At 33.8% G+C, this 27,303-nt stretch overlaps 1 protein-coding gene across 2 annotated transcripts in view; it reads right to left on the reverse strand.

Moving 5' to 3' along the window:
* Window positions 1-27,303, reverse strand: part of USH2A (usherin) — a 798,346-nt gene that overhangs the window by 671,907 nt on the left and 99,136 nt on the right. For both annotated transcript variants that reach the window (XM_023203737.1, XM_023203738.1), the window contains 5 exons: window positions 17,943-18,006; window positions 15,659-15,953; window positions 14,520-14,704; window positions 13,826-14,047; window positions 12,288-12,381 (listed from right to left, as the gene is read on the reverse strand). In XM_023203737.1, the coding sequence (XP_023059505.1) occupies window positions 12,288-12,381; window positions 13,826-14,047; window positions 14,520-14,704; window positions 15,659-15,953; window positions 17,943-18,006 (860 nt within the window). The remainder of the gene's footprint in view (window positions 1-12,287; window positions 12,382-13,825; window positions 14,048-14,519; window positions 14,705-15,658; window positions 15,954-17,942; window positions 18,007-27,303) is intronic.

Consider the following 27,303-nt stretch of genomic DNA (forward strand, 5'->3'; position numbering starts at 1 on the left):
TATCATTAAGTATGATATTCACTGTAGACTTTCATACATATTTTCTCTTAAGTTGAGTACATTCTCCTCTACTCCTTATTTGCTGAGAGTTTTGATCATGAACGGATGTTTGATGTTGTCAAATACTTTTTCTACATCTATTGATATAATATTGTAATTTTTAACCTTCAGCCTGTTGATATGAGGAATTACTTTAGCTGATTTTTGAATGTTGAACCAGTCTGGCAAACCTGAGATAAATCCTTCTTGGTTCTGGTATATAATTATTTTTACACATTCCTCAGTACAGTTTTATTTTGAATATTTCATTGAGAATTTTTGCATTTATTTTTATGAGAGATATTGGTCTATGGTTTTCTTTTCTTGTAATTTCTTTGTCTGGTGTTGGTATAGGGTAATGTTGGCATTATAAAATGAGTTGGTTTTATTCTTGAATTCATTCTAACAATCTCTCTCTTTTAATTTGTGTATTTAGACCACTGACACTCAGTTACTGGCATATTTGGATTAGTATCTACTACTTTTATTCATTGTTCTTGTTTTCTTGTTTTCTATATACTTTTTTGTTCTATATACTATTCTTGTTTTCTATATACTTTTTACCTTTTGTGGTTTTAATTGAACATTTTTACATGGTTCCATTTTCTTTCCTTTCTAAGTATTACATATAGCAACTATATCTTTTTACACTTTTTGGGGGGTTGCCCTATAAAGTTTGTAATATACATTTACAACTAATCCAAGTAGACTTTTAAATTTTGGTTTGGAATTTTCTGTCATTATTTTGTTGAATAAGATTTCTAATCCTTCCTCTTGTTCAACTCCCTCTTGAATACCACTAATTCTTATATTTGGCCATTTGAGGTATTAATAATTTTCTATATCTTATAGGCTATCTTCATTTCTTTGTGTCCTTTTTTCTCCTCTGACCGTATATTTTCAAATATTCTGTCTTCAAGCTCATTGATTCTTTCCTCTGTGCAATCCATTCTGCTTGTGAGAGATACCAGTGAATTTTTCAGTTCAGCAAATTTATTTCTCAGTTCCAAGGTTTCTGGTTGATTTTTTAAAAATTCAATCTCTTTGTTAAATTTCTCTAACAAATTTCTGAATTATTTTTCTGTGTTGTACTGGAGATCACTGAGTTTTCTTAAAACTGCATTTTAAAATTCTTGGTCAGAGAGCTCACATATGTCTTGTATTGTCTTTGTAGGGCCAGTCCCTGGTTCCCTGCTTTATCTGTTTGAAGACATCATAGTTTCCTATTGCTGTTTTTCTTGTGGACATATATCTACGTCTTTGCTGCTAAATTGCTTCCTCTAGGGGGCTATAGGGGGCGCTTTAAGCCCAGGTTCGCCTTGGCTTCAGTAAACAATCCAATTGTGCCCTTCTTAATAAGAGAGGTCCCAAAGGGAATATCCTGACAGTATGGGAAGGCTGCTTAAGGGTTTGGGCTGAGGAGAACTGTGAAACAATCCTCTTGCATCGTAGTGCTGCCAAGCAGCCACTCTGACCTTGTGTCTCCATTGGCCAAGATACAGAGCAGACTTTCCAGGGCTAGGGATGATAGACCTACATCCCCCTTTGTCTCTGCCCATCTTCAGGAATATGTCTCCCTTTAGGCACTCATGACGCTTCCAGTGGGTTGAGGCATGGGTAGGACAGGTCTCTTTCTGGTAACCCAGGATGGTTGGGGAAGCTGGTTGTTTACCTCAATCTCAGTTTTTCCGGTGTAGAAAAAAAAGTGAGTTGGAGGAAAATCTTCTGCATATCTGGTGTCAGGGAGAATGGGGTAAGGAGTCCCACAAATGTGAAAGTCAGGTTCTCTTACCATCCACTTGGTGTTTCTCACTTCCTTATGGCCCTGGGAACAGTTATATCTTCCTATTTCAGTTCTGGACTACTGTGACAATTTCTGGTGATAATCTCAGCACTGTGTATATTCATTAATTTTTTTTTTTTTTTTTTTTTTTTGGCGTGGGTGGGCATGGTGGGGTTGTGGGGTGGCAACTTGTTTCTGTGCCGCCATTTTGGAACTGGAAGTCATGGGGCGGAAGAGTTAACATCCAGAGCAGCCTCTGACACCTACCTGGCATGGAGGACGGGAGAACCGCAGACAGAGCTTGAACTTATCAAGACAAAATAATGTCATGCGAGAGTTCCAAGTTGACTTTTAAATAACACGATACCACTTAAAGGGTGGCATGAGTACCTAATAATAATAAAGTATTCCTAGTTGCTCCCTCTGGTGTCTTGTATTGTTGCCATCATTCATTTCACTTACACACATGCTATAATAATCAAATACATTGTTCTTATTATAATTTTGAACAAACTGGTATCTACTAGATCAATTAAAGATAAGAAAAATAAAAGTTATTTTATTCTTTCTTTCTCTAATATTCTTCCTTTCTTTACATCAATCTGAGTTTTCTGACCTGTATCCTTTTTTCTCTCTCTCTGAAGAACTTCCTTTAACATTCTTGCAAGGCAAGAAAAGTCTACTGGTCTTTTGTTTGTCTGAGAAACTATTTATCCCTTACTTTTAAAGGATAATTTTGCAAGATACAGAATTCTAGGTGTTTGTTTTTGTTTGTTTGTTTGTTTTTTCTGTCAACACCTAAGTAACCACTTTTCTTGCTTGCATGCTTTCCGAGGAGAAGTAGAATGTAATTCTTATCTTTACTTTTTCATAGGCTAGATGTTCCCCTTTCCACCAGGCTCCTTTTAAAATATTTTCCTGTAACTTTGATTTTTTCTGCATTTGGAATACGAAAAATTCTTGGTCATTATTCTTTCAAATATTTCTTCTGTTCCTTTCTCTTCCTCTTCTTCTTCTTCCCCATTATATGTATTTACATTTTTGGTAGTTGTCCCACAGTTCTTAGATATTCTGCTCTATTTGTTCAGTCATTTTTCTTTTTACCTTTCTATTTTTGGTGGTCTCTATTGACGCATCTTCAAACTCAGATTCTTTTCTCAGCTGTCCCCAACTATTAATGGTCCAATTAAAGGCATTCTTTATTTCTATGAAAGTGTTCCTGATCACTAGCTTTTCTTTTTGCTTCTTTGTCAGAATTTTTATCTTTCTGTTTATATTACCATCTATTTTTGCATGTTGTCTATTTTTTCCATTAGAGTCTTTAGTGTATTCATCAGAGCTGCTTTAAGATCCTCATGCGATAATTTCCATATCCCTTCCAGGTCTGAGTCTCATTCTCATTCTTGCTCTACCTCTTCAAACTGTGAGGTTGTTTGTTTGTTTGTTTTTGGTCTTTTAGTGTGCTTTGTAACTTTTTGTTGAAATCCAGACATCATGAACTGGGTAAAGGGAACTCTGGTGAACAGGCCTTTCATGGTGTGGTGGTAAGATGAGAGGGGAGAGAAAGCATTCTATGGCAATTGTCACCAATATTTTTGGCACCAGGGATCGGTTTTGTGGAAGACAATTTTTCCACGAACTTGGTGTGAAAGCAGGACATGGGGAATGGTTTTGAGATGGAGTTATGCCACCTCAAAGCATCAGGAATTCTCATAAGGAGTGCACAGCCTAAATCCCTCACATGTGCAGTTCACAATGGGGTTCATGCTCCTATGAGAATTTCATGTCACTGCTGATCTGACAGGAGGCAGAGCTCAGGCAGTAATGATAGCTCACCAGCTGCTCATGTCCTGCTGTGCACTCCAGTTTCTAATAGCCCACAGACCACTACTGCCCAGTGGTCCAGGGGTTGGGGACCGCTGTTCTATGATTCTAGGATTAGTTTTCAGTTTTTAATGAGCCCTGTGCTCATTGGCTGTGAATTTTACAAGTATTTCTCAGTAACTGCTCTTCTTATCCCAAGGTACAACAGAATGGGTGGAGGGAGCTGAAGTTGGAGTTTATCCTTTCCTCTTAAATGCTATTTTTAATGACCCTTTAATGGTATCCTGCTACTTTTTATACTTCTTCTTACATACAATATTATTTTTATTTAACACAGTAAAATTTCCTCTATATTTATCCACATATTTGCTGGTTTACTTGCTCACAATTCCTTCCTTCACACCAGGCCTATTTTCTAGAAGCATTATATCTCCTTATGAAAAGTATTCTCTAAAAATTCTTTTATTGAGAGTCTACTGGTGATAATATGGATATATATTTGTAAACTAAAAATGTATTCTTTCTTTCTTGATTCTAATTGATAGTACTACTACAAATACAATTCCATATGTCTTGGTTGCTTTCTCTTTGCATAGGCACTACTCTGCTGTCTTCTGATTTTCATTGTGGCTGTTGAGAAATATATCAGTAGTGTCGTATAAATTAATTTCTTACACTTTGTATTTTTCTCTCTGGCTGCTTTTAGGATGCTGCTCTGTCTTTGGCTTTCTGGCTGCTTGCTCTTTGGTGATTATTGGATTTATTATATTATATCTATGTATGTATTTACTTTTCTTAGCCTACTCAGGATTCAGAAAAATCACGTCATTCCTCAACTTTAGATAATTCTTTACTCTTATCCCTTCAAATATCATCTTTTACTATGTTTGTATTTTCACTATCTCTATTTGCTTCTTCTGTAAAGCTGTCTTAATTTATCTCCATGCTCATAACCTCTTCTTCATGTTTTCAACTTATATTTTAAAAGCATTTATGCACATACCTATCTCAGGGAAAGAACTAGTACAAGTGTTTTTCAAAGATTAATAATATCATCATGTCAGAGAGGAAAGAAAATTCTTTACCTTGACTTACTGAATGTACATCAAATGTTGGTCTTATAATATGAACTGTCTGAATGCTAGTTGTATAAAAATGAATTAATTCACTAGCATTACAAAAATTAAAATATAAATGAAATATATTTAGGGTAAAATCTGTGAACAAACAGAGAAAATATAAGCAGTGGTAAAGCCTGATATATAATATAAATATGACACAAATTAGTCATGATGATTCATACTTTTGGACTTTGGTGCTCTAAAGGAACATACTTTCAAAAATAACAGAAATATTCATTTATATATATAATAAGCATTCTAGAATGTGATGTTGGCACCATTCAAATTATTGAGTGGTAGGAAGGCTTATTATATAAAAAGTTTCGACCTGGCTGTGCTATTTATAAAGCTAACAAAAATTTATACTGATAGTTTGATTGTAGTTAATTCATAAGGTCTATGATTAATGTTTTAAAAGGGTCACAAGTTAGAGCCAAAGAATAAGAAGTGTTCATGGTTACTAATAAAGTGCTCTGTGAAGGTTTGGCTACCCTTGCAGGTAATGATGTCACAAAATGATGAAAGAATACCTAAGTAGCCAATGAAGTGCCAGTGCCTGGCGGAGACTCTGACCATTGCGTCACTCTTGGCCAGAGCCCCGAAAGGTAAATGTAGCTATTAAAGGAAAAAGACAACTCATAAGGATTCAAGTTTCCACTGACAACATTTTTCTTAAAACTAGATTCTATTCAACACTTGAACTCTTAGATCAAGTAAAGAAAGTACTAGATGAGAAAAAGAAGTAATAAATATGTTATAGCTTTGCAAATATGTTAGTTGACAGATAAACCTAGGCTTACAATTTCTAGCTTGTATTCTGTGTCTATGAGCTTAATATATATACTTTGATACTTATAATGGATTTCTGATTAAGTAGGCCAGAGATACTATGTTGTGGTAAAGCTAACAGCACAGGTAATTAGGGAATGATCTAAAAGTGGGAGTGAGGTGGGATTTAAAAGTCTGTGTACCAAAATATTACATACCAAATAACTGTATGCTATGAAATTTTGGAACAGGCAAAAGTAATCTGTATTGATAGAAAGAAGATTGGCAGTTTCCTGGGATTGGGGGTTCAGGAACAGCACTGGCTGCAAAGAAGCATAAGAGAATGTTTGGGAGAGAGAAACATTCCATATCTTGACAGAGATAGTGACTATACAGGGTACACGTATGCCAAAACTCATCAAAATATATTTTTTTAAGTAGGTATATTTTATTGTACACAAATCACACTTTTGATTTAAAAAGAAAAAAACACTAGTTTTGGCAGATGTTACCATGGGTCAAATTGGTAGAGTACACAAAATGTCTTTACCTTGTTTCTTACAACTGTATATAAATCTACGAGTATCTCAAAATTAAAAGTTGACTTAAAAATTAAGTAACAGTGGCTATTTTTTGTTCAAATAAAATTAAACATTTATAAATAACATATGTGTTTGTAACTTGTGAGATATATAATGATTCATGCAAGTTCAATACCATGTATTTCTAAATTCTACTTTGAAATGTTTAACTCTGTATGAAAGTTAACGAATAGCATCTAGGCTTTGGATTTATTTCACCCTAAATCAGTTCTAAAGTGGGTCTAGTAAATTAAGCATTTACTGCTTTTTTACATTCTTGGGAAGAAATGTGACAAATATTCTAAAAGTATTCTCAATGAGTTAAATATGCCATTATTATTTATGGTATGTATCATACATTAAAGTCAAGCCTTTAAAATTGCCAATACAATACCAAAATGTATCGGAGTTCCTAGTCAAAGAGTACAGAGGAGAATCAGTGACGCTCCCCAAGGTAAATGTTTTTACATGTCAAAAATGTAATTTAAAAAAAAAGTAAGCATGGCTTTAATTTCATCTCAGAGTCAACAGTGTCTTTGCTAATAGATTTTCTTGAGTTGTGAGTTTTTATTTTTATAAATGGGTAAAAGAAATAGGCGTTAACAATGAATATAGCAATGAACAGCTGGTCGTGCTATACTAAGAATAATTAATGATGTATTCTAGCTTCCAGTGTCTCAATCTATCAATCAGTTTTGCTTTACAAGGTTCAGAAGTTCAAAGTCTTTGAAGGCCAGGTAGTTCACCAAAGTGAGGTCGCCCAGATATAGTAGTGAATGTTGTAGCAAACCGAAGAGTGATATTGTTGTAAGTGGAGTAAATGCCACCCTGAGTCAGCGAGTTGTTGCCAGGGGAGGAAATGGATACAGTGTTAGACTATGTTCTGATTAAGAGAAGTGAGGAATTAAAAATTTGTAAGTGTCATTTTTTGACTTTTAATAATCGCCATTCTGATTGACATGAGATGGTATCTCATTGTGGTTTTCATATGCATTTCTCTAATGATCAGTGATGTTGAGCTTTTTTTCATATGTTTGTTGGCCGCACGTATGTCTTCTTTTGAGAACTGTTCTCAAACAAACAACCCCATTAAAAATTGGACAAAGAACATGAACAGACAGTTCTCAAAAGAAGACATTCATGTCCTCCCCTGGCAACAACTCGCTGACTCAGGGTTCCTTCCCAATTTTTAATGGTTTTTTTTTTTTTTTCTTGTAAATTTGTTTAATTTCCTTCTAGACTCTGGATATTATGCCTTTGTCAGATGGATAGATTGCAAAAATTTTCTCCCCTTCTATAGGTTGTCTGTTCACTCTGACAATAGTTTCTTCTTCCATGCAGAAGCTCCAAGGTTGTGGAGAAAAAGGAACACCTTTACACTGTTGGTGGGAGTATAAATTAGTTCAACCATTATGGAAGACAGTGTGGCAATTCCTCAAAGACCTGGAGGCAGAAATACCATTTGACCCAGCAATTCCATTACGGTATATTACCAGGAATATAAATCACTTGCAGGGACATGAACAGAGTTGGAAGTCATTATCCTCAGCAAAACAATGCTGGAACAGAAAACCAAACCCTACGTATTCTCACTTATAAGTGGGGTCTGAATGATGAGAACACATGGACACATGGTGGGGAACAACACACATAGGGGCCTCTTAGGGATGGTCGGGGGTTGAGGGAAGAGCATCAGCATGGACAGCTAATGGTTGCTGGACTTAATACCTAGGTGAGGGGATGATCTATGCAAGAAGCCACCATGGCACACCTTTACCTAAGTAACAAACCTGCACATCCTACACATGTTCCCCTGAACTTAAAATAAAAGTTGAGGGCCAGGAGTGGTGGCTCATGCCTGTAATCCCAGCACTTTGGGAGGCCAGGACAGGTGGAGCACTTGAGGTCAGTTCAAGACCTGCCTGGCCAACAAGGTGAAAGCCATCTCTACAAAAAAAAAATACAAAAAAAAAAAAAATACAAAAATTAGCCACGTGTGCTGGTGTGCACCTGTAGTCCCAGCTACTTGGGAGGCTGAGACAGGATAATCACTTGAAGCTGAGAGGCCAAGGTTGCAGTGAGCCAGTATTATGCCACTGCACTGCAGCCTCAGTGACAGAGTGAGACTCCCTCTCAAAAAAAAAAAAAAAAAAAAAAAGTTGAAGAATAAATATTTTAAAGTGAAAACTCTTACAGAAAATTAAATTAAAACTGTTAAAACACTGTTTCTACCTGTGAGCCATCAATTTGTGACACTGAAGCCTTATAAACAAATGAAGAATATTTGGTATGAAAAATTCCTTGGGATGGCTAAGTATGTGAACCTGCCCCTGAATTCACCATTCCACTTTTTCTCAACTTCATTCATTTTCGCTTCTACTAAAAATACTTTCTCATAGGAAAGACAGTTGCCAAGAACTGGCATATTTTCAGTGCTTACATTTTCATCTGTTTGCCAAATGTCTGTAATATAATTCACAAAAGCCCTGTTTATTGAGTAATATTATTAATGGATAGCATAATACTGTGGAATTGAAGACATTCTTTTTGGATTATGTCCAGGTCTTTAAAAAGAACATGGATTCCAATAGGAAATGAATGGCTTATATTAAAACGTATTATTTTTAAAAAGTAGAACAACATGAAAACCAATAGAATAGGTATATTTTCAAATTACTGTAAGACAACTTTTCTCAGACACATAAGTCCCTACATGTATTAAAATACTTTGAATGATAACAGAGGAGAATGTCATGCCTATTAATGCTTCTATAAAATCATTTTTCATTTTCAATACATTGTTGAAAATATCACAGGACTGAGAAATCATTCAACTTAATAGTCTATTGACTTTTTCCCTGCAGCTGCATTTGCCAAACTTTGCTAAGTAAATTATATTTGTTGCTTTTTAAAATTTATGGCTAAATTCATAAATTATCAAAATATGTCAAGGAGGAAAATAACAAAAAGTTTACTTTTTCATGTTTGTTTTCAAAAGGTACTTAATGTCTAAATAAGAAGCATTAAAATGTATTTTCAATCCAAATTGTAGTTAATTATTTCACTAGTTCATAATCCAACAGTCACCACCTGAGACCAAGTCTGAAAATCCCAACTTGACTTCTGAAACCAATCATGAGTCTTCATTCATTTAATGGCTCTATTTTTAAGGGGAAGCATGAAATCATCCAAGAATCAGAAAATATCAAACACTTAACTGTGAGCAATTAAAGAGAGAGAAAGAAAAAACAAGATAGGACATCAAAAGCAAATGAGAGAGACTAACACCAACCGACCAGTCAACAGAAAGCAAGAGAAGTTCATAAGAGAACATATCATATGAAGGTATTAGCCAAACTGTAGCTTGCAAATACTAGATATATTCAGTTCAAGGTGCCCTACTGAATTCATCCCAAAGTGTTTTTTAACTGGGGTATTAGTGGCTTTGTGGAGGAGAGGACAAGGTTAATGAAACAAATCACTGATTATAAGGAAGTAAGTGTCCATCTTAAGGGACCAAAAGGAGACAGTAGAAAAATATAATAAATGTTACTTTAACTTTAAAATAGAACAAATAAAATTGGCAAAAATTTAAACACATAATTATGGCCCAGTAAAGAGTGAATCAATCAAGTTAATCCAATTAATTTCATTTCTGTGGCAATATGATAAGCCATACAATCAAGCATATTAAAATTAGTTCTTCTAAAATATTTTTTCTCATAATATACTAATCAAATCAAATGCAAAGACTCTAGACATTGGAAATCCAAAAGAAAACCATAAAATATTTCTTCTTTTAAAACAAGTATTGACTAATGGTGAGGACTACATGTATATAAAGCAGTGATCTAGAAAATTAATTCAAAAGGATATGTAAATTAGACCATGGAAGTTTTGGTCTGAGCACATAGAAAGAAAGAAAGTAGGCCGTAACTAAATCAAAGACTCTGAGTTGAAACTGAGGAGTGGGACTACATTTTAATGTGCCAGAGAAAGTCTGCATTATAGATAATATTCTTGCCATTGAACTATTCTCACTAATGATACAGTCAAAAGCAAATTAGATCAGAGTAAGAATCAGAAGACAGAAATGGAGTTTGCCAAAACCTTTACAGATGGTTTTTTAAAAAGCAAGATGCTCTATAATATCCTAAAATAACTGCACAGAGAAGTGAAGCAACTAACTAAAACACAAGTGTAAGGCAAGTTCCAAGAGGCAGAGATGTTTACAAGTCATACATGAGTGTATGAGACAGTGCTACCATCTGAAAAGCTAAAATGCACTAACATTAAGCCTATATTTATGTAACAAAAATGATAGAAATATAAGCATTTGATATAGTTTGCATGTTTGTCCCCTCCAAATTTCATGTTGAAATGTGATCCCCAGTGTTGGAGGTGAGCCTGGTGGGAAGTGTTTGCGTCATGCAGGTGAATCCTTCATGAAGTGCCCTCCCTTCAGCAGTGAGATCTCACTCTGTTAGTTCATGAGTGTTTAGACATGGCTGTTTAAAAGAGCCTGGCTTCTGGCTTTGCCTTCTGTCATGATTGTAAGCTTTCTGAGGCCTCACCAGAAACCAAGCAGATGCTGGCACCATGCTTGTATAACCAGGAGTACCATGAGCCAAATAAATATCTTTTCTTTACTATTTACCCAGTCTCAGGTCTTCCTGTATAGCAATGCAAACAGACTAATACACCATTCCATACACTTGTCATTGAAGAACTGCTTTTTAGAATGACAGCAATTATATAATGTAGTTCACTATATTTGAAAATTTAATTTTAGCAGAGGTGGACAAATTGTCCCCAAAACTGTTGTATCAATTGGCAATCATATCAGTGATGTGTTAAAGGTTATATTCTCACAAGTACTAAGGGTTACCAATCTTTATATTTTCTGCTAATTTGAAATATTAGAAACAATTGTTAAATTTGATTAAAACTGAGGTTGGGTAACCTTTTATATGTTTATTAAAAGTATAATTTGTTCATTTGTAAATTGCTTGTTCATCTATTTGCTCATTTTTATCAGACTGTTATATTTTTCTTAGTATTTTGTAAATGCTTGTGTATTAGGAATCTTAACTCTTTACCTGTTAACATGATATAAATATTTCCTATCAAGCCATCATCTATCACTACATTACATTTATGCTAACCCTTGCACTGTGTCGAATTTTAAATATTTATATAACAGAATGTGTCATTAATTTCCTTCATAGCTCCAGATGTTTGTTTCTGTTTGTATTTCATTTGCTTATCTAATAAAAGCCCTCAACTTAAGATATGTAAGTATTCTTCTAATTTTTATTTTAATATATTTATAGTTATTTTTCACTAAAAGTTTAAGCCACATATATTTTTGTACATACCATCAGGTAGAACTCTAACTTTATTTTCTTGCAAATTAGCAGCCAGTTGTCTCAAACATATTTACTGAAGAGTCTATATTATCTACTGTCATTATTGATATAATTGTTACTCCCGTTGAACCCTCTTTCACATCAGCTATTTCTGATGTTGTTGCTAGATATTCCTACCAACAAATGTTTCTTGATTTTATTTGCACTTACCTCTTTCCCCTAAAGATGAAGCTAAAATTCCACGTCAACGATGGAATTCCCCTGACCATCACAGAAAACTACAGTAACGCAACTCATAAATCATTTTACTACCTATTTTCAATTAATTAAAATGCCTGGTATTAGCAATAAATGAACCTTGATTCACATAAATACATAAAAATTGTTCTGCATCTAAAGATGCTTTTCTTGTTTATTGATACGTTTGTATAAATACCCTTTAGTAAGAATCAAACTATTTTTTGTTTAGTGCCATGCTATCCAGATACATTAAAAATTGTTTTATAAAATATGATAACGCTGATGAAACAAAGAAAGGAAAACAAAAGATAAAGAAGAAACCTTAGCATTTGGTTTCAGTTGTAATTTCTCTGGTTGAAATTATTTTTAAAAAGTACAATTTCAACTTAATTGATGGCTGTTATTTTTCTTTACAAAAACTCTGCAATAATTGACATCTTAAGTTCATATCAGTTTTTAAATTTATTTTCATTTGTTAGGCCAAAATTAACTTCATAGAATTTATAGTCACCATCTCTACTATTTTTTTTTTTAAGATTTCCATGGATAAAATAGAACTCACATGAAGTCCTTCAGTGAAGCTCTCCTGGGAGCAGAGACATCTATATGGCTGGCTTGTTGTGTCGCAGTTATCGGCATGACCATGGCACTGACATCTGCAAACATGAGCATCACACACTCCTAAGGAACACCAACTTAACTGTGAATGTATTTAAGATCCTAGGCCTATACACATTGTGTGAATTCAACAGGGAAGATTTTTGTATATTTAATTGATACAAAATCAGTTTCTCCTTAATCGTGTGGATATCTATACAAGTTTTTAATTTATCTGGAAATATCAGAAGAACTGTCACCAATATCCAAACCACTGTATTGTAAAGATAACGTTCAAGCCAACCTTTAAAGGGGAATGGAATTTTTTGTATCTATACCAACCATGTACCAAGGGAAGGCATTTACTAAATTATTTAAAATACAGTTAAGAATATAAAGTTCAGGCTGGACATGGTGGCTCACGCCTATAGTCTTAGCACGTTGGGAGACTGAGGAGGGTAGATCACTTGAGGTCAGGAGTTTGAGACCAGCCTGAGCAACATGGCAAAACCACCTCTCTACAAAAAGTGAAAAAATAATCAACTGGGCATTGTGGCACATGCCTGTAGTCCCAATTACTTGAAAGGCTAAGATGAGAAGATCACTTGAGGCCCAGAAGTTGAGGTTGCAGTGAGCCATGATTATGCCACTGCATGCCAGCCTGGGTGACAGAGCAAAACCCTGTCAAAAAAAAGAAAAGGAATATAAAGTCGACAAACTGCAGAATGCAGTTAACATATTTCAAGTTTTTTGTTCTTTTTTTCAGAAGTTAGATGATGAATATTTAATAGTATTGCTTTTTCATTATGCTATGACTTAGCAAACAAACAATGCTTCTATACTGGTATTTTGGTCTGCTTTTAAAGACATATTTTATTCACAAGGCCTATCAGTCCTCTAGAACAACCCATTCTAAATATAGTCTATATGTACATTTCTATATTAGACAGTATGCTGCCTAGGTTTGAAGCTATCATTTCTTTTTAAATATCATGAGTCATGTTCTCAATTATGATCAGACATTTATAAACTACTTAGGGCACATCAGCTCTTTCCACTAAAGAAAAACAAGTATTCCCCATGGAACTGTGCACTATGAATTCAGGTAGACCAAGATCTGTACTTAAAAACTCTCTGGTAATATAGTTAAAACTCCAAATCCAGCTCCATCTCTTTGCTTTCAAGAATATTTGAAAATTATATTCCAGAACAAATCAAGTAAAATATTGGATAAATCATTTCTAAGTCAGATTCAGAGTGTCATAGCTTCTAAAAGCAACAGCTTTTGAAAATCAATTCACACACACACACACACACACACACATACACATAAAACTGTTATATAGAGAAAAGACTCACATACAGATCTTCTTCTAAAATCTTAGAGTATGAAATCATTTCAAAATGTAAAGCTTGAAATCTGGCTTGCTCTGAAATCTTAATGTGCTGTTAAGACAATAAGTATGACAAAAACCTTGTTGAAAACAAAATTCATAATAATACCTCCCACTAATGGTGATTTCGTCCACCGCATAATATCTGTGTCTGAAGTTGACAGCAGTCTCAGTTGTATAGTACTGCCCATGAAAATGAAACCTTATTTGCGTGGCTTTTACGAACTCTTGAAGAGATGGGGTATTATAGAAGTCATTGTATCCAGGACGATAATTTGGTCCAGGTGTCAGGATGCTAAATGTGACATTGCCACGGGAATATGGAGTAAAACTGTTAATGAAAGAAATTTGATGTCATGAAAATCTATTCACATTTTTGGCAAAACAGAAATCAAAATGTTGATAAATTACTACAAAGTATCAATAAAAGCTTAAATTCTTCATTCTGGTAAAAGTATATTCCATACATTTCACATGCAAACAATACAGGATTATAATTGAAAGCCACACTAAGACAGTTCCTTGAAAACATAATGAAAATTCCATTAACATAGATAACTTGCTAAACAATCTGAAAATCAGATTGTGAAACACCAGTGAGATTGAAATAAGAGTCACTCTAATGTATTTTACAAGAACTTTAAAGATAGTTTCAAACCCAATTTAGGGATAAGACTTAGGAGAATCTGCCTCAAGGAAGCTGGTAGTGAAGGGAAGTCTCTACTAGTCTAGAGAGCTAGCTTACTTGTACATTATGACTAACCAATCAATCTATTAAAGTAATTGTTTAAAAATATTCATACTTGGAAAGCTGAAGACAGTTGACAGAATCAGGTTTCTCCAAATCTCCATTATTTTTCATTCCAAAAGCACCACAATTTCTGGCAAAATATTGCCAGTCCTCCCAATCTAAGCTGTTTTCCTTCTTCCTTTGAATCCTTATTTCCGTTGGTTGTGGACTAAAGAACTGAATGATAATATAAAACACCTGAAAATGGAAAGTTAATTAATGTAATTAAAGTTTTAAGTGTAACTCATCAGTATGTATCAAACCATGGAAATGTTAGATTCAAATATATTGGCTCACTTTGTCATTATTATAATTATCAAATATATATTAGACATTCAGAAACTTCATAGCCCTCTGGTAAAAGGAGCACATTGTATAATTGTATATCTGTTCATTTGCTCAATGATTTTGTAAATCAACATGCAAATAAAGACATAAACAAAGAACATTACATCTATGAAATAAATGTCATATATAGTCTTCTTAAGTAATTTAGAAAAAGCACCTTAGTTTGTATTACTTTTTGCTACTTAATAAAAAGAACTTAGTTTCAACATTTCATAAATATCATTTTGATACAAATCTCAAACATAAGGCCCTATATGTTGTCTTTTAGATATTTTTATTGTATACATTATAATACACTACTTTATTGAGGTAATGTTCAATTGCCTAGTTCAGTTTTCACCTTTTAGTGAGTTGAATTGTGTTCCCAAATAGATATGTCCAAGTACTACTGTCCAAACCAGTAAATGTGACTTTATTTGTAAATAGGGTCTTTGCAGTATAATTAAGGATGTCAATATTAGATCATCCTGGGTTTAATAGGGTGGGCCTTATATAAGATAAAGAAAAGGGATAATTGATGCTCACAGAGAAACAAGGAAGGACACCATGTGAAAATGGAGGCAGAGATTGAAGTTGTGGTGCCACAAGTCAAGTAACACCAAGGGCCACCGGGAGCTGCAAATGGCAAGGAGAGATCCTTCTCTGGAACCTTTGAAGGGAGTGTAGCCCTGCCAACATGTTGATTTCATATTTCTGGTGTCCAGAACTGTTAGGGAATACCTTTCTGTTGTTTTAAGACATGAAGTTTGTGGGCATTTGTTGCAACAACCACAGGAAATTAATGTACACATTATTTCTAATTACCTGATACTGTCCATTTTCCAAGTCAACTGAAATAGTCACTCCTTGATTAAGTTGTGTAACATTTGTAAACACATTTGAAACCCATGAAGTACCAACATCATTATCATTGACAAAAGAGAGAGGATGGGCTTCAGGATTCAACCGTGACACTCTATTATCAGCTGTGTCTCCTGCATCATTAGGAATGCAGTACCGCTGTGCCAAAGAGTGGACCCGTGGGTGGCTGCCAGGACAACGGCAATGTGATTGGGCATGCAATCTGAGAAGATCTCCAGAAAAAACTTCCAGAATCTCTCTGTGGGAGTCAAGAGGGAGACTGTAAGGACAAAGAGCTTAACAGTAATAGAACTTCTAAGAGGTGTTACAAATGAATGTCACTCATTTAGTGCTTTCATGAGTATCCATTTAGCTTTAATAATGCTGTGCATGAAACATAAAATACAGCTTATCTTTGGCCAAATAAACAAATTCATTATCATAAATGTATATCAAAACCAGCACATTTTAATATTAACTTTTTATTTATATCAAGAAGCATGCATATGCCCTTGTCTGATTATTAAGATACTTAAATAAATACCAAAATATTTTACTGTGTCTATTTGTGATAAAATAGAAAGGTCATATTTACTTAGGTTGCTAAACTAACTACTGAGAGTGAACAATAATATATGGAAAATAATGAGAGTTATAGATAATGTTTTCAGTTCATCCATGGGAAAGAAGTACAAAAGCAAGTATTATTTTGTCTGTTTCTGTTTTAAGTGAAGGACTGAGGCCAAGGCCATTTGTCAGTGGTTTCCTGTGACTCATCAGTACAGATCCTGACATCCTGTAATGCTTCAATGGCTTCAGATCATATGGCGGCTGCCAACAGTCAAAGAAGAATGCCAATTCCAGGTAGATATATTTAATTTTTCCATTAAGGGCAATATACTTGCTCTAGACCAGAATTAGTCATTCTATTTATAGGCATTCTTCCACATAGCACCTTCCCAGACATTTCAGGTAGGCCAAAATTAGTAACCAAGGTCTTACCAGGGAAACCAGGCTCTTCCTCTCAGACCCCAGTGGAGCAATGAAGGAGTCAGGCGGCTTTTCCATTCATTAAATCACATGAAGTCATACCTTCTTTAAATCTCATCAATACTTTTCAACTGATATCAAGTTTTGAATGGGACCAAAAGCCACCAGTATAGAATCCAGTATAAAATCTTTCACTCCCAAGGAAAAACTTTATTCCCAAAGAATTACGACAACCTTGGCCTTCAGCATTTTAGACAAAGGTGATCTAAAATATAGTAAGGCTGTTGGCAGTAAATACACCTAACATTGTGTTCCAGGGCTATGTCACCCTTTATTGAGGTATACCTTGATTATATAGACTGGTAAGAAATAATGTTTATATTGTTTATGATCTGCCATGGACTAAGAGCCACAGCAAAAGCAATGCTTCTAAATTTACAAGGGCTAGTCTTCTCATTTGGAAACCCACTACACTAATTTACATCTGCCTTGAAGAAATATGAATGAACATTCTTCTTTTTGATTTTTAATAGAAATAAATAAGATCAACTCATCCATACAACGATATACTATTATACCATGATATCATAAGCTGAAGAAGAAAGTTCAAAGGCATCCTAAGCAGAATTTCACTTAAATTTTTTAAAATTCTATGTGCCTCTAAGAGGCCCTAAGAAAGATTTCCCATCTACTCTCCAGATAAGGAAATAACATTAAAGCTAGCCTGAGTCTATATGATTATTTGTTCACTGAAAATAGAAAAATATATCACAATACTTCAAATGCTCATTCTTCTTGTCTCCAAGTCTAATAGACCAGTCTCTTGAGAATTTCCCATATATCAAAATAATTAATCATGTTTATTGTTCTACATTCTCTAGTAGGTATAAAGTCAACAAATCATTTTAAAAAGGCAGATATAGAAGTTTCTTAATTATTATTAATAGAAACGTCTTCATATAGAAAATTTAAACAATGTATCACAAATTTTATAAAATGTTCAAATATCAAGTTTTCTTACAGAAAATCCTTAGGAAAAAATGTGATCAATTTCATATTACAAGGAGTTCCCCAAGAGTAGCATTAGTGAATAACAACCATAGACTAAGCCAAAGCAAACACTATAAACATTAATTAGGTGAAGTTTGCCAAATGCTATAAAGATAAAAAATAGTATAATCTACATGGTATTCTTATTTAAGTGAATTCAGCATTTATCCTTACGGTTCTTGAAGTTTACAATGCAACATCTGCTTACCTGTTTGTAAGTGCCACTTGGTACAATCGAAAATCTTGCATTCTTCCGACAAACTGCTCTAAACCTGCAAATACATACACGTAGATAATATAAGAAGTCTCTGTTTACCAAGCAATACCTGACAAGTATTTAAGTGATATTATTTTGAAGATGTTAAGGTTAGAAAGATACTTATGTCACTGCCCTTAGAAACGTGTACAGATCTATCTCTAGTTTGCTAATTCCACATGAATAACAAAAATAATCATAGTTATCTCCATGGACATTGTAGGACTTAAGTCAAAGTGAATACTTTGGTCAACTTATTTATTGATCAAACTCATGGCTTTCACCAGAAGTCCCTTCCCAAGTCAGATTTCTCTCTAGTTTATAAATCCATAAATACATTATCTCAGCCCTAAATTTGATTGTCATCTGCTTCTGATTGCAATTTCCAGAGTATTTGCAGTGCCAAAAGGAAGATTTCTAACTCTCACATCCCACCTGTTCTAGCTCCAAGCTCCAGGCTATCTGTTTGGGTCCTCTCTAAAGTTAAATTAATGTCTGTTCTAGAAAATCTCCAAACGAGGACTCATCGAAGACTTCCTACTTGTGGGTTTGGTATCATTCACATATATCAATAGTATCACAGTTCACTCTCAGAATTTTATTGCCTCAGGAAAATTCTTCTAAGAAAACCAGGTTCAAAGACCAGTCTACTTTGAATTAGGTGACGTTTCAAGGCAAATGTAGCTATCAACCTTAATCCACATGGTATTATTTTATTTGTTTGGCAAATATTTATTCAGAACTTACTAAGACAAATAAGCCCAAGAGAGTAGGGACAGAATGAAATAGAAAAACTACCAACTCTCAGTTTTTTGTTATATTTTTAATAACAAAATTTATTCCAATAATTGTTTATTTCAATAGTTTTTTTAAAAAATTGGAGCAATTTTAATTCATCAAATGACTATTTTCCCAATGTGTTTTTTATTTTAACTATTCAGTTTTTGCTCTGTCTTGATAAAGTTTTAAAGAATGTTTGATTTATGTTTTCTGCTGCTCCTTGGTGGTTGCTTGGAGGAAACTGGGACAGAGTGAGGATATGGCTGATGAATAAAACATGGAGAGGAGAATTAGCACACAAAATAGTCTGAGATAGTGGTCTTAGAATCAGAAAGAAACCCACAAGCAAAGTGTGAGACCCAGGAGCCTAAAAAGAGTATGTGTCTGTGTGTGAGTGTGTGTATGCATATATTTGTGTATATTCATATATTTACATGTTATATTTATATTAAAAATATATTTGAGAAAATAACCAAAATATTACATATATAAAAATATTTTTTCATTAGCATATTCTCTATTAATATATTCTAAGAAAAATACACTTATAGGCTCTCCCTTTCTACCCATTAGTCTCAGTCTTCCACACACCCCATGAGCTGAGGCCCATAAGAAGATGTGCTCTAGGCAGCTTCCTGCTCTGACTTTCCCATAGGGAGAGTTTCTCTACTTATCTGTCCTAAAACAGGCAACTGGCACAAGCGCAAAGAATTGTTCTTCCAAGTGGTGTTACAAAGACAAAGCAAAATCTACTAAAACTTTGCAGAAATCTTTACAAGATTTCCAAAACAGATTGTTCTAAAAATTATAATTAGTTACAAGAAATAAGAAAACATGGTAAAATATTATTTCAGTTAATTGGCCATCCAGGCAACATGATTTATGATCAATTGACCTAGATCCAGTATCTGAAGTTAAACAAAGTAGGGAATGGTAGAAGGATGGACATGTCATTCTTAGAAGAAAGATGAGAAGAATAAATGCAAATACAGCAAAGCCATTATGTGCCTATGCTTTTGTTTGGGGAGTAGGAAAGACAAATAGGAAAATCACTCCTTATAGCATAAATTTTCTTTGTGAGGTAAGAGATAGTATTGTCTGCCAAGAATAAAGGAAGCTGGGCCCGTGTTCTGTTTGTTCTTTACCTTCACCTATCCCTAACCATGCTGAGTTCTTCCTCTCCTAGTATCCTTTACATCCCACACAGCTAATCTACAGCATGAATTTTTAATGCCCCACAACCTTCAAGCTCTCTTAGTCCTAAGGTCACAATTTTACCTCTGCTTCCAATTTTTCTGCCTCATACAGCCCTTAATGTCTCAGCTTTGAAATACTCCCTGTAGGGAACTTTCTGTGTCCCACTATAGTCCTAGGCATTCTCTTTCTGGGAGAAGTCACCCAGTTGGCGGCACTTTTGTATGGCAGTCCTAGAAAACTGACAGTCTTCATTTCTATTTTTGTCAACATAATGAGCTATCAAGGAGAAACAAAAAATTACGTATATTTTCTGTTATCCAATTTGCTTTCTCAGGATAAAATATTGTCTAAAATGTTTTATATAGAACCTTTAGGGAAATGTTTTATCTCAAAGAACCCAGATCATAACAAACAGGGGCTAGCCGTTCATAATTTTGAAAGACTTACTATGACTGAAAGAGAGCAAAACTGATGAACACTGTGATGTTGCTAAAGCTGAACCATGGCTTTAAATGTCAGGGTAGCTTCATTCTTTTACGTATTGATTCATTCACAAATATTTATTGGAAGCCTATTATGTGCTAGCACTTTCATGAGTGCCAAAGGTACAATCAGTTAACAACAACAACAAAATACCGTTGCTTTTATGGAGCTTGCATTCACGTAGATAAACATAATGAATGAGTAATTCATATAGTATACTGGAATGCTATATATTTTATGAAAAACAGAAGGATTAGAGTAGGTTGGAGTGCATGGCTGGATTTTCGTGGGGATATTATGTTCAAGAGAGGCCTCATTGAGAATGTGGCATTAACAGGGGAATGGGAATGAGTCATACGTATATCTAGGGGTAAAATGTTCCAGGCAGGCATTAGTAAGCACATAGACCTCTAAATCAGTATGCTTGGCATGTTAGAGGAGGTGCAAGGAGCTAGCATCCTGGAGCAGAATCAAAGAGGGGAGGTTATTAGAAGGTTAGATCAGAGAAGTAGTTGGCTGGAGAAGAGGGAGGATGGAGGTACAAATTGTTATACATACAAAGTCTTATAGCCTATTGTAAGAAATTTGATTTCTAGTCTGAGTAAAATAGGAAGCCATTGGAGGGTTTCAAGAAGAGGAGTGATGTGATCTCAGGATTATTCAAAAGTTCTGAGACTAGAATATAGGAAGACAAGAGCAGAAGCCAAGAGGCCAGTTAGGCGGATATTACAGTCATATGTGTGAAAAATGTTGGCAGTCAGACCAGGGTATTAGAAGTGGAGGTGTACCTTTCAATGCTGATAAATTAGAATTCACTCCCTATATTTTAATAATAGCTAAAGGGAAGCTCTGCTGCAGAGGAATAATGAAATCTATTTTATTATCTATAAAATAAAGGGGCTGGGTTTTATAACCTTTAAAAACCATTTTAGTTTTAAATTTTGGAGTTTGCAATCATATCCATTGCTAAAGAATTCATATTTGAAGGAATTCTTCTTAAATAAAAGTTACAGCAAGTTTTCTAAAGACCTGGAGTTAATGTGAATCATCCATCCCAAATAAGAGAATTACGATTTGAAGTGAGAATGCTATCAAATATTTCAAGGACAGTCATAGAAATAAATTTTACTTATTCCTTTGCTACTTGCCAATTTTTTAACAACAGATATTCATTGGAATAAACATTCTGTAAAACTTCTTTGAAAAATATTCATATAGCAAAGATATGTCTAAATTATATAAATTGATCAAGGAAATAGACATGACTCATACAAGAAAGACCTCATAGTTGTCTAGTCAGAAAATAGACAGGTGATGACTGGAGAGAAGTTGTTATGCATTACAACTGGGTGGCACAACAAAATTAGTAAAATGGGAAAACTGACTAAGTAATCCAACATTTAATCAGGGTAAAAACAGACAATAAGGCTAAGTAAACAAATGTCACAACAATCAGAAGGAAAGAAATAAATTCTCTATTTGCAGATAGCATAATTGTCTACTCAGAAATTTTCCATGAATGTACATAAAAACTATTAGAAATAACAAGTGAATTGGTTAATTTTGTTTGATAGAAGTTAAATACATAATAATTTAGTTTCTATATACTAGTGAGTAACCAATGGAAATTAAAACTTTTAAATACTATTTTTATTAGCACTGAAAATGTGAAACATTAGTTATAAATCTAATAAGCTATGGCAATGTATATAGGTAAAAACTATTTTAAAAAACTATTAAAAAAGATATTGAGGAAGCGAATAAAAGGACATCAGCAATGGCAGAGTGAAAACAGTGGCAGCTTCTGTCTGCCATAAAAGCAATGGGAACACTGGCAAAGAATATCACATCAACTTATTGAGAATTCTGGAAATAAACCAAAGACTTGCAACAACGTGGAGAGTTTTTATTTTTTAAATGGCTGAATATCGATAAGAACAACATGTTCTATGGCATCTTAGCTTTCCTATTCCCATACTCCTCTCTGCCACTCACTGGGAGCCTTGAAAATGAACAGTTTGCAATCAGAGTAAAAACCAGCAACCTAGTTACCCCTAGAGGATCAGAATGGGAGTAGAGTTGTTTCAAAGCTCTATCCTCAGATGATTGTCATTATTCGATCTGCCTGGAAGTACCATGGAAAGCCCCACTAGTAAGGTGTGAATTGACTCAGAGTTCATCCACTGGAAACAGCATTTACTCTATTTGTTTAAAACAATTATTTGTTAAAAATAATCAGTGGCAACTGCTTAACACTGCAGTTGACCCAGGCAGCAACAACAGTCAGAAGAAACAACAAACAATCCAAAATAATTAAAAGGAGAAGACATGAAACATCATGTCCATAGGGGCTTTGCAAATCCTTAAAAGAGAAAAAAGACATAGAAAACTTTTAAATGAAAAATTCACTAGAGGAGCTCACTAGCAGATCTAAATGATCAGAAGGAAGAGTTAGGAAACTTGAATACAGGTCAATTGAGATTATTCAGTGTGAGCAATAGAAAGAGAAAGAATGTTGAGAAATTAACAGAGCCCCAGAAAGCTGTGGGACACCATCAAGAGTACCAACATAGGCATAATGGGAGTTTCAGAAAAGAGGTAAAAGGACAGAAAGAATATTTAGAGAAATAATTACTAAAAACTTCCCAAATTTGAAGAAAACTATTAATCTACACATCCAAGAAGCTCAATGATCTGCAAGTGGGATAAATTCAAAGAGATCCACACCCTAAGCACATTAAAAATCAAACTGTTGAAAGACAAAGACAAAGAGCAAATCTTGAAAGCAGCAAGTGAGAAAAGACCATCTCCTACATGGGATGTTCAATAATATTAACCACAGATTTCTTGTGAAGAAACCACGGCATCCAGAAGGGAGTGAAATGGCATTTAAAGTCCTAAAAAAAAACTGTGCACCAAAAACTATTTTTTTTCCAGCAAAACTCTCCTTCAAAAATGCAGGATAAATTGACATTCCCAGATAAAGAAATATTGTGAGGTTTTATCACTATCAGACTTGCTCTACAAGAAATACCAAAAGAAGTCCTTCTGGCTGATATGATAGGATATTAGAGAGTAATGTAATCTGAATGAAGAAATAAAGAGTACCTGTAAAGGTAATAAATTAGGTAAATATTTAAAAAGAATATAAATGAATTTTTACTGTAATTCTTTTTCTCTCTCACATTTGTTTTAAAAGACAACTATAATTTATAAAGCAATAATTATATATCTGTATTGATGGGCATCCAATATAAAAATCTCCATAGACAATAACAGCACAAAATAAAGCAGAGGGAACAAAAATTATATAGATGTAAAATTTTGTATACTCTTAAAATTAAGTTGGTATTAATTTGAATTAGATTTTTATGAATTAAGATGCTAATGATAACATCCTGGGCAACAAACATAGTAAAATAAATGACAAGGGTATTAAATTATACACTAGAAAGTAACTTTTTAACTCAAAGAAGACAGTGATAGAAGAATAGAGAAACTTAGAAGACATAAATCATATTTTAAAAAGCCAACAGCAAAGTGACATTGTAACTACCTTATCAGTCCCTGTGCTAAATGTATATGGCTTAAGCACTTCAATCAAAAAGTAGATATTTACAAAATGGAAAAACAAACATGACCCCCTATAAAAGTTCTGCAAGAGAAAAACTCTACATTTGAGGAAACAAATAGATTGAATGTTACAGAATGAAAAGAAAGATACACCACACAAACAATAACAAAAAAAGAGCTTGAGCTCCTATGCTAACATCAGAAAAAATAGACTTTAGACAAAATTGTTAGTAGAGACAAGGATATTTTAAGATATCAATCCATCAGGAAAGTAGAACAATTATAATCGCGTATGTGTCTAACAACAGTAAAAATGACAAATTTAAAGATGTAAAGAGAAAAATTCACAATTCACAACAATAGTGGAGACTTCAATATCCTACTTTCAGTCGTGGAGAGAGCAACTACACAGAATATAAACAGAAATGGAAGACCTGAATGACTTTATAAACCACTTAGACTTAACAGACATCCACAGAACACTTCACCCAACAAAAACAGAATAAAAACTCTTCTCAAGTTCATGCGGTACATTCTCCAGGATAGATTATTTATTAAGCCATGAAACAAGTCTCAATAAATTTAAAATAACTGAGATTATGCAAAGCATATTCTTGGATCACAATAGAAAAAATGAGAAATCACTAACAGAAGGAAATTTGTAAAATTAACAAATGTGTGAAAATTAACCCATTCCTAATAACTAATGATAAGAGAAGAAATTACAAAAAGATTTAAAAATCCTTTGAGATTAATGGAAGTGAACATGCAATGTATCATACTTTATGGGATTTAAGTAGTGTTTAAAGCGATATTTAGAGCTGTAAACACTTATATTTAAAGAGAAATTTATTAAATCAATAACCTAACCTTCTACCTTAAGAAACTAGAAAAAGAAAAGCAAACTCATCCTAAAGCTAGCAGAAAAAAGGAAATTATAAAATTGGAGGAGGCAAATAAAATAGAGAATAGAAAAACAACAAGAAAACCAACAAAAGTTGATAGTTAGAAATTATCAACAAATTTGACAAACATTCAACTAGAGTAGCCAAGAAAAGACTCAAATGATTAAAATCTTGTATAAAAAAAGGGAAATTAGAACTGACTTTGCAGACACAAAAAAAGGATCATAAGTGATCCTATGAACAACTGTATGACAAAAATTAGACAGCCTAGATAAAATAGACAAATTCCAAGAAACACACAAACTATATAAACTCACTTAAGAAGAAATTAGCAATCTGAATAGATCTATACCACGTAAAGAGATCAAATTAGTAATTTTAAAAAAATTTCCACAAAGAAAAGCCTAGGACCAGATGCCTTCATTAGCAAATTCTACCAAACATTTAAAGAAGAAGTAGCACCATTACTTCATAAGCCCTTCCAAAAAATATAAGAGGAAGAAACACTCTCCCAATTATTCTATGAAACCAGTATTACCCTAATACCAAAAACATCAAAGACATCAAAAGAAAACTATAGGCCAATATGCCTTATGAATACAGATGCAAAAGTCTTCAACAAAATTCTAGTGAACCAAATACAGTACTAACAAAAAGGATTATACATCATGTGGAAGTGGCATTATCACAAGGATGCAAGGCTGGTTCAATGCAAAAATTAAGTAATACACAAACTTGGAAAAATAAAGGACAGAAACCACCTGATCATCTCAATAGATACATTGCCAAACTTCAATGCTTCATGATAAAATTTTTAAAAAGCAACCAATTAAAAAAGAAGGCTACCTCCTTGTCTAATAAAGGGTATCTGAAAAACCAACAGCTAACATCACATTTAATGGTGAAAAAATGCTTTTTCCCTCAGATCATGAACAAGATAACAATGTCTACTTTTGCCACTTCTAGTCAACATCTTTCTGTAGTTACCAGACAGGGCAAATAGGCAAACGAAAGAAATAAATATTTCCATATTAAAAAAGTAGAAGTAAAACTATCTCTTGTACGTGGAAAACTCTAAGAAATCTACTAAAATCTATTCGGAATTATAAATGAGTTCAGCAAAGTTGCAAGGTACAATATCAATATATAAAAGTCAATTGCATACCTACTATAGTAGCAATGAAAAAGCTGATAATAAAATCATATACGGTCTGCTGTATTTTAACAAAGTAGCAAAGAAAATTAAATGGAAAAAGAATACTTTCCTTTCCAAGAATGGTCCTGAAATATTAGATACCTTATTTTTTTAAGTATCTCAATCCAAATCATATACCTTATGTAAAAGTTTAACCCAATATGGATGATAGAACTAACCTAAAACTATAATACAGCTAGAAAAAATTATGGGAAACTTTATGACCTTGACTTGTGCAAAAATTTCTTTGACAAACAACAAAAACAATATCATACAAGAAGAAATACAATTGCTGTGGCATTGGATTGGATAACCTTGACAAATTTCTTTAGGAAAGACCTTGACGAATTGATTCAGATTTCCTTAGGAACAAGGTAGAAGTTGAAAGAACTGAATAGTCTGTGGGCATCAAATGTCTACAATTCACAGTCACAAGTAAGAGCTACCAGAAATATTAGAACAAAGAAATGCCCAGAAATAGCAGCCAGAGACAGATCTTAGGATATACATCTAAGTACCCTTCACCCTTATATATTTTAGGGGAAAAGTGTTTTAAAATATCTTGATATTAATGATGACAATGACATCTCATAACTATTGCATACTGAGTAGCAGGCCCTGTTCCAAGTGCTTTATGTATATTATTTTATTTAATCCTCATAAAAACACTATGGAAAGATATTCCTTTGACCCTAATTTTAAAGATGAGGCAACTGAAGCAAATAGATATTAAGAAATTTCCCAAGATAAAACAGGTCATAAATGGGAGAGTCAAAACATGTTCTCAAGGACCGTAAGAGAAAGGAAAACCACAGGACCAACCTTGCTTGGTACCACAGGCATGAAAATTATATCTCAACAAATTAAACCTGCCACATCTTGAAAAATATAGCATATACAAATAGAAAACCCTAAACAATTAGGAATAGGTGGGAAACGTTTTAACATGATAAGGCAAACATCTTATGTAAAGGAAAAAATGTAAAGCTATTTCCATTAAAGTAATGACAAGTTGAGGATGCTTGCTCTCATGGTTTTTTTTAACATTGTTAACGGAATGTCTAGACCTCACAATCAGACAAAGAAAAGAAGTAAAATCCATAAGAATTAGAATGACATAAATATATTATTTGCAAATTACATGGTTTTCTACCTCAAAAATTCAAATAAATCTATAGTC

The sequence above is a fragment of the Piliocolobus tephrosceles genome, chromosome 1 (assembly GCF_002776525.5).
Source record: "Piliocolobus tephrosceles isolate RC106 chromosome 1, ASM277652v3, whole genome shotgun sequence".
In the NCBI taxonomy this organism is placed as follows: Eukaryota; Metazoa; Chordata; class Mammalia; order Primates; family Cercopithecidae; genus Piliocolobus; species Piliocolobus tephrosceles.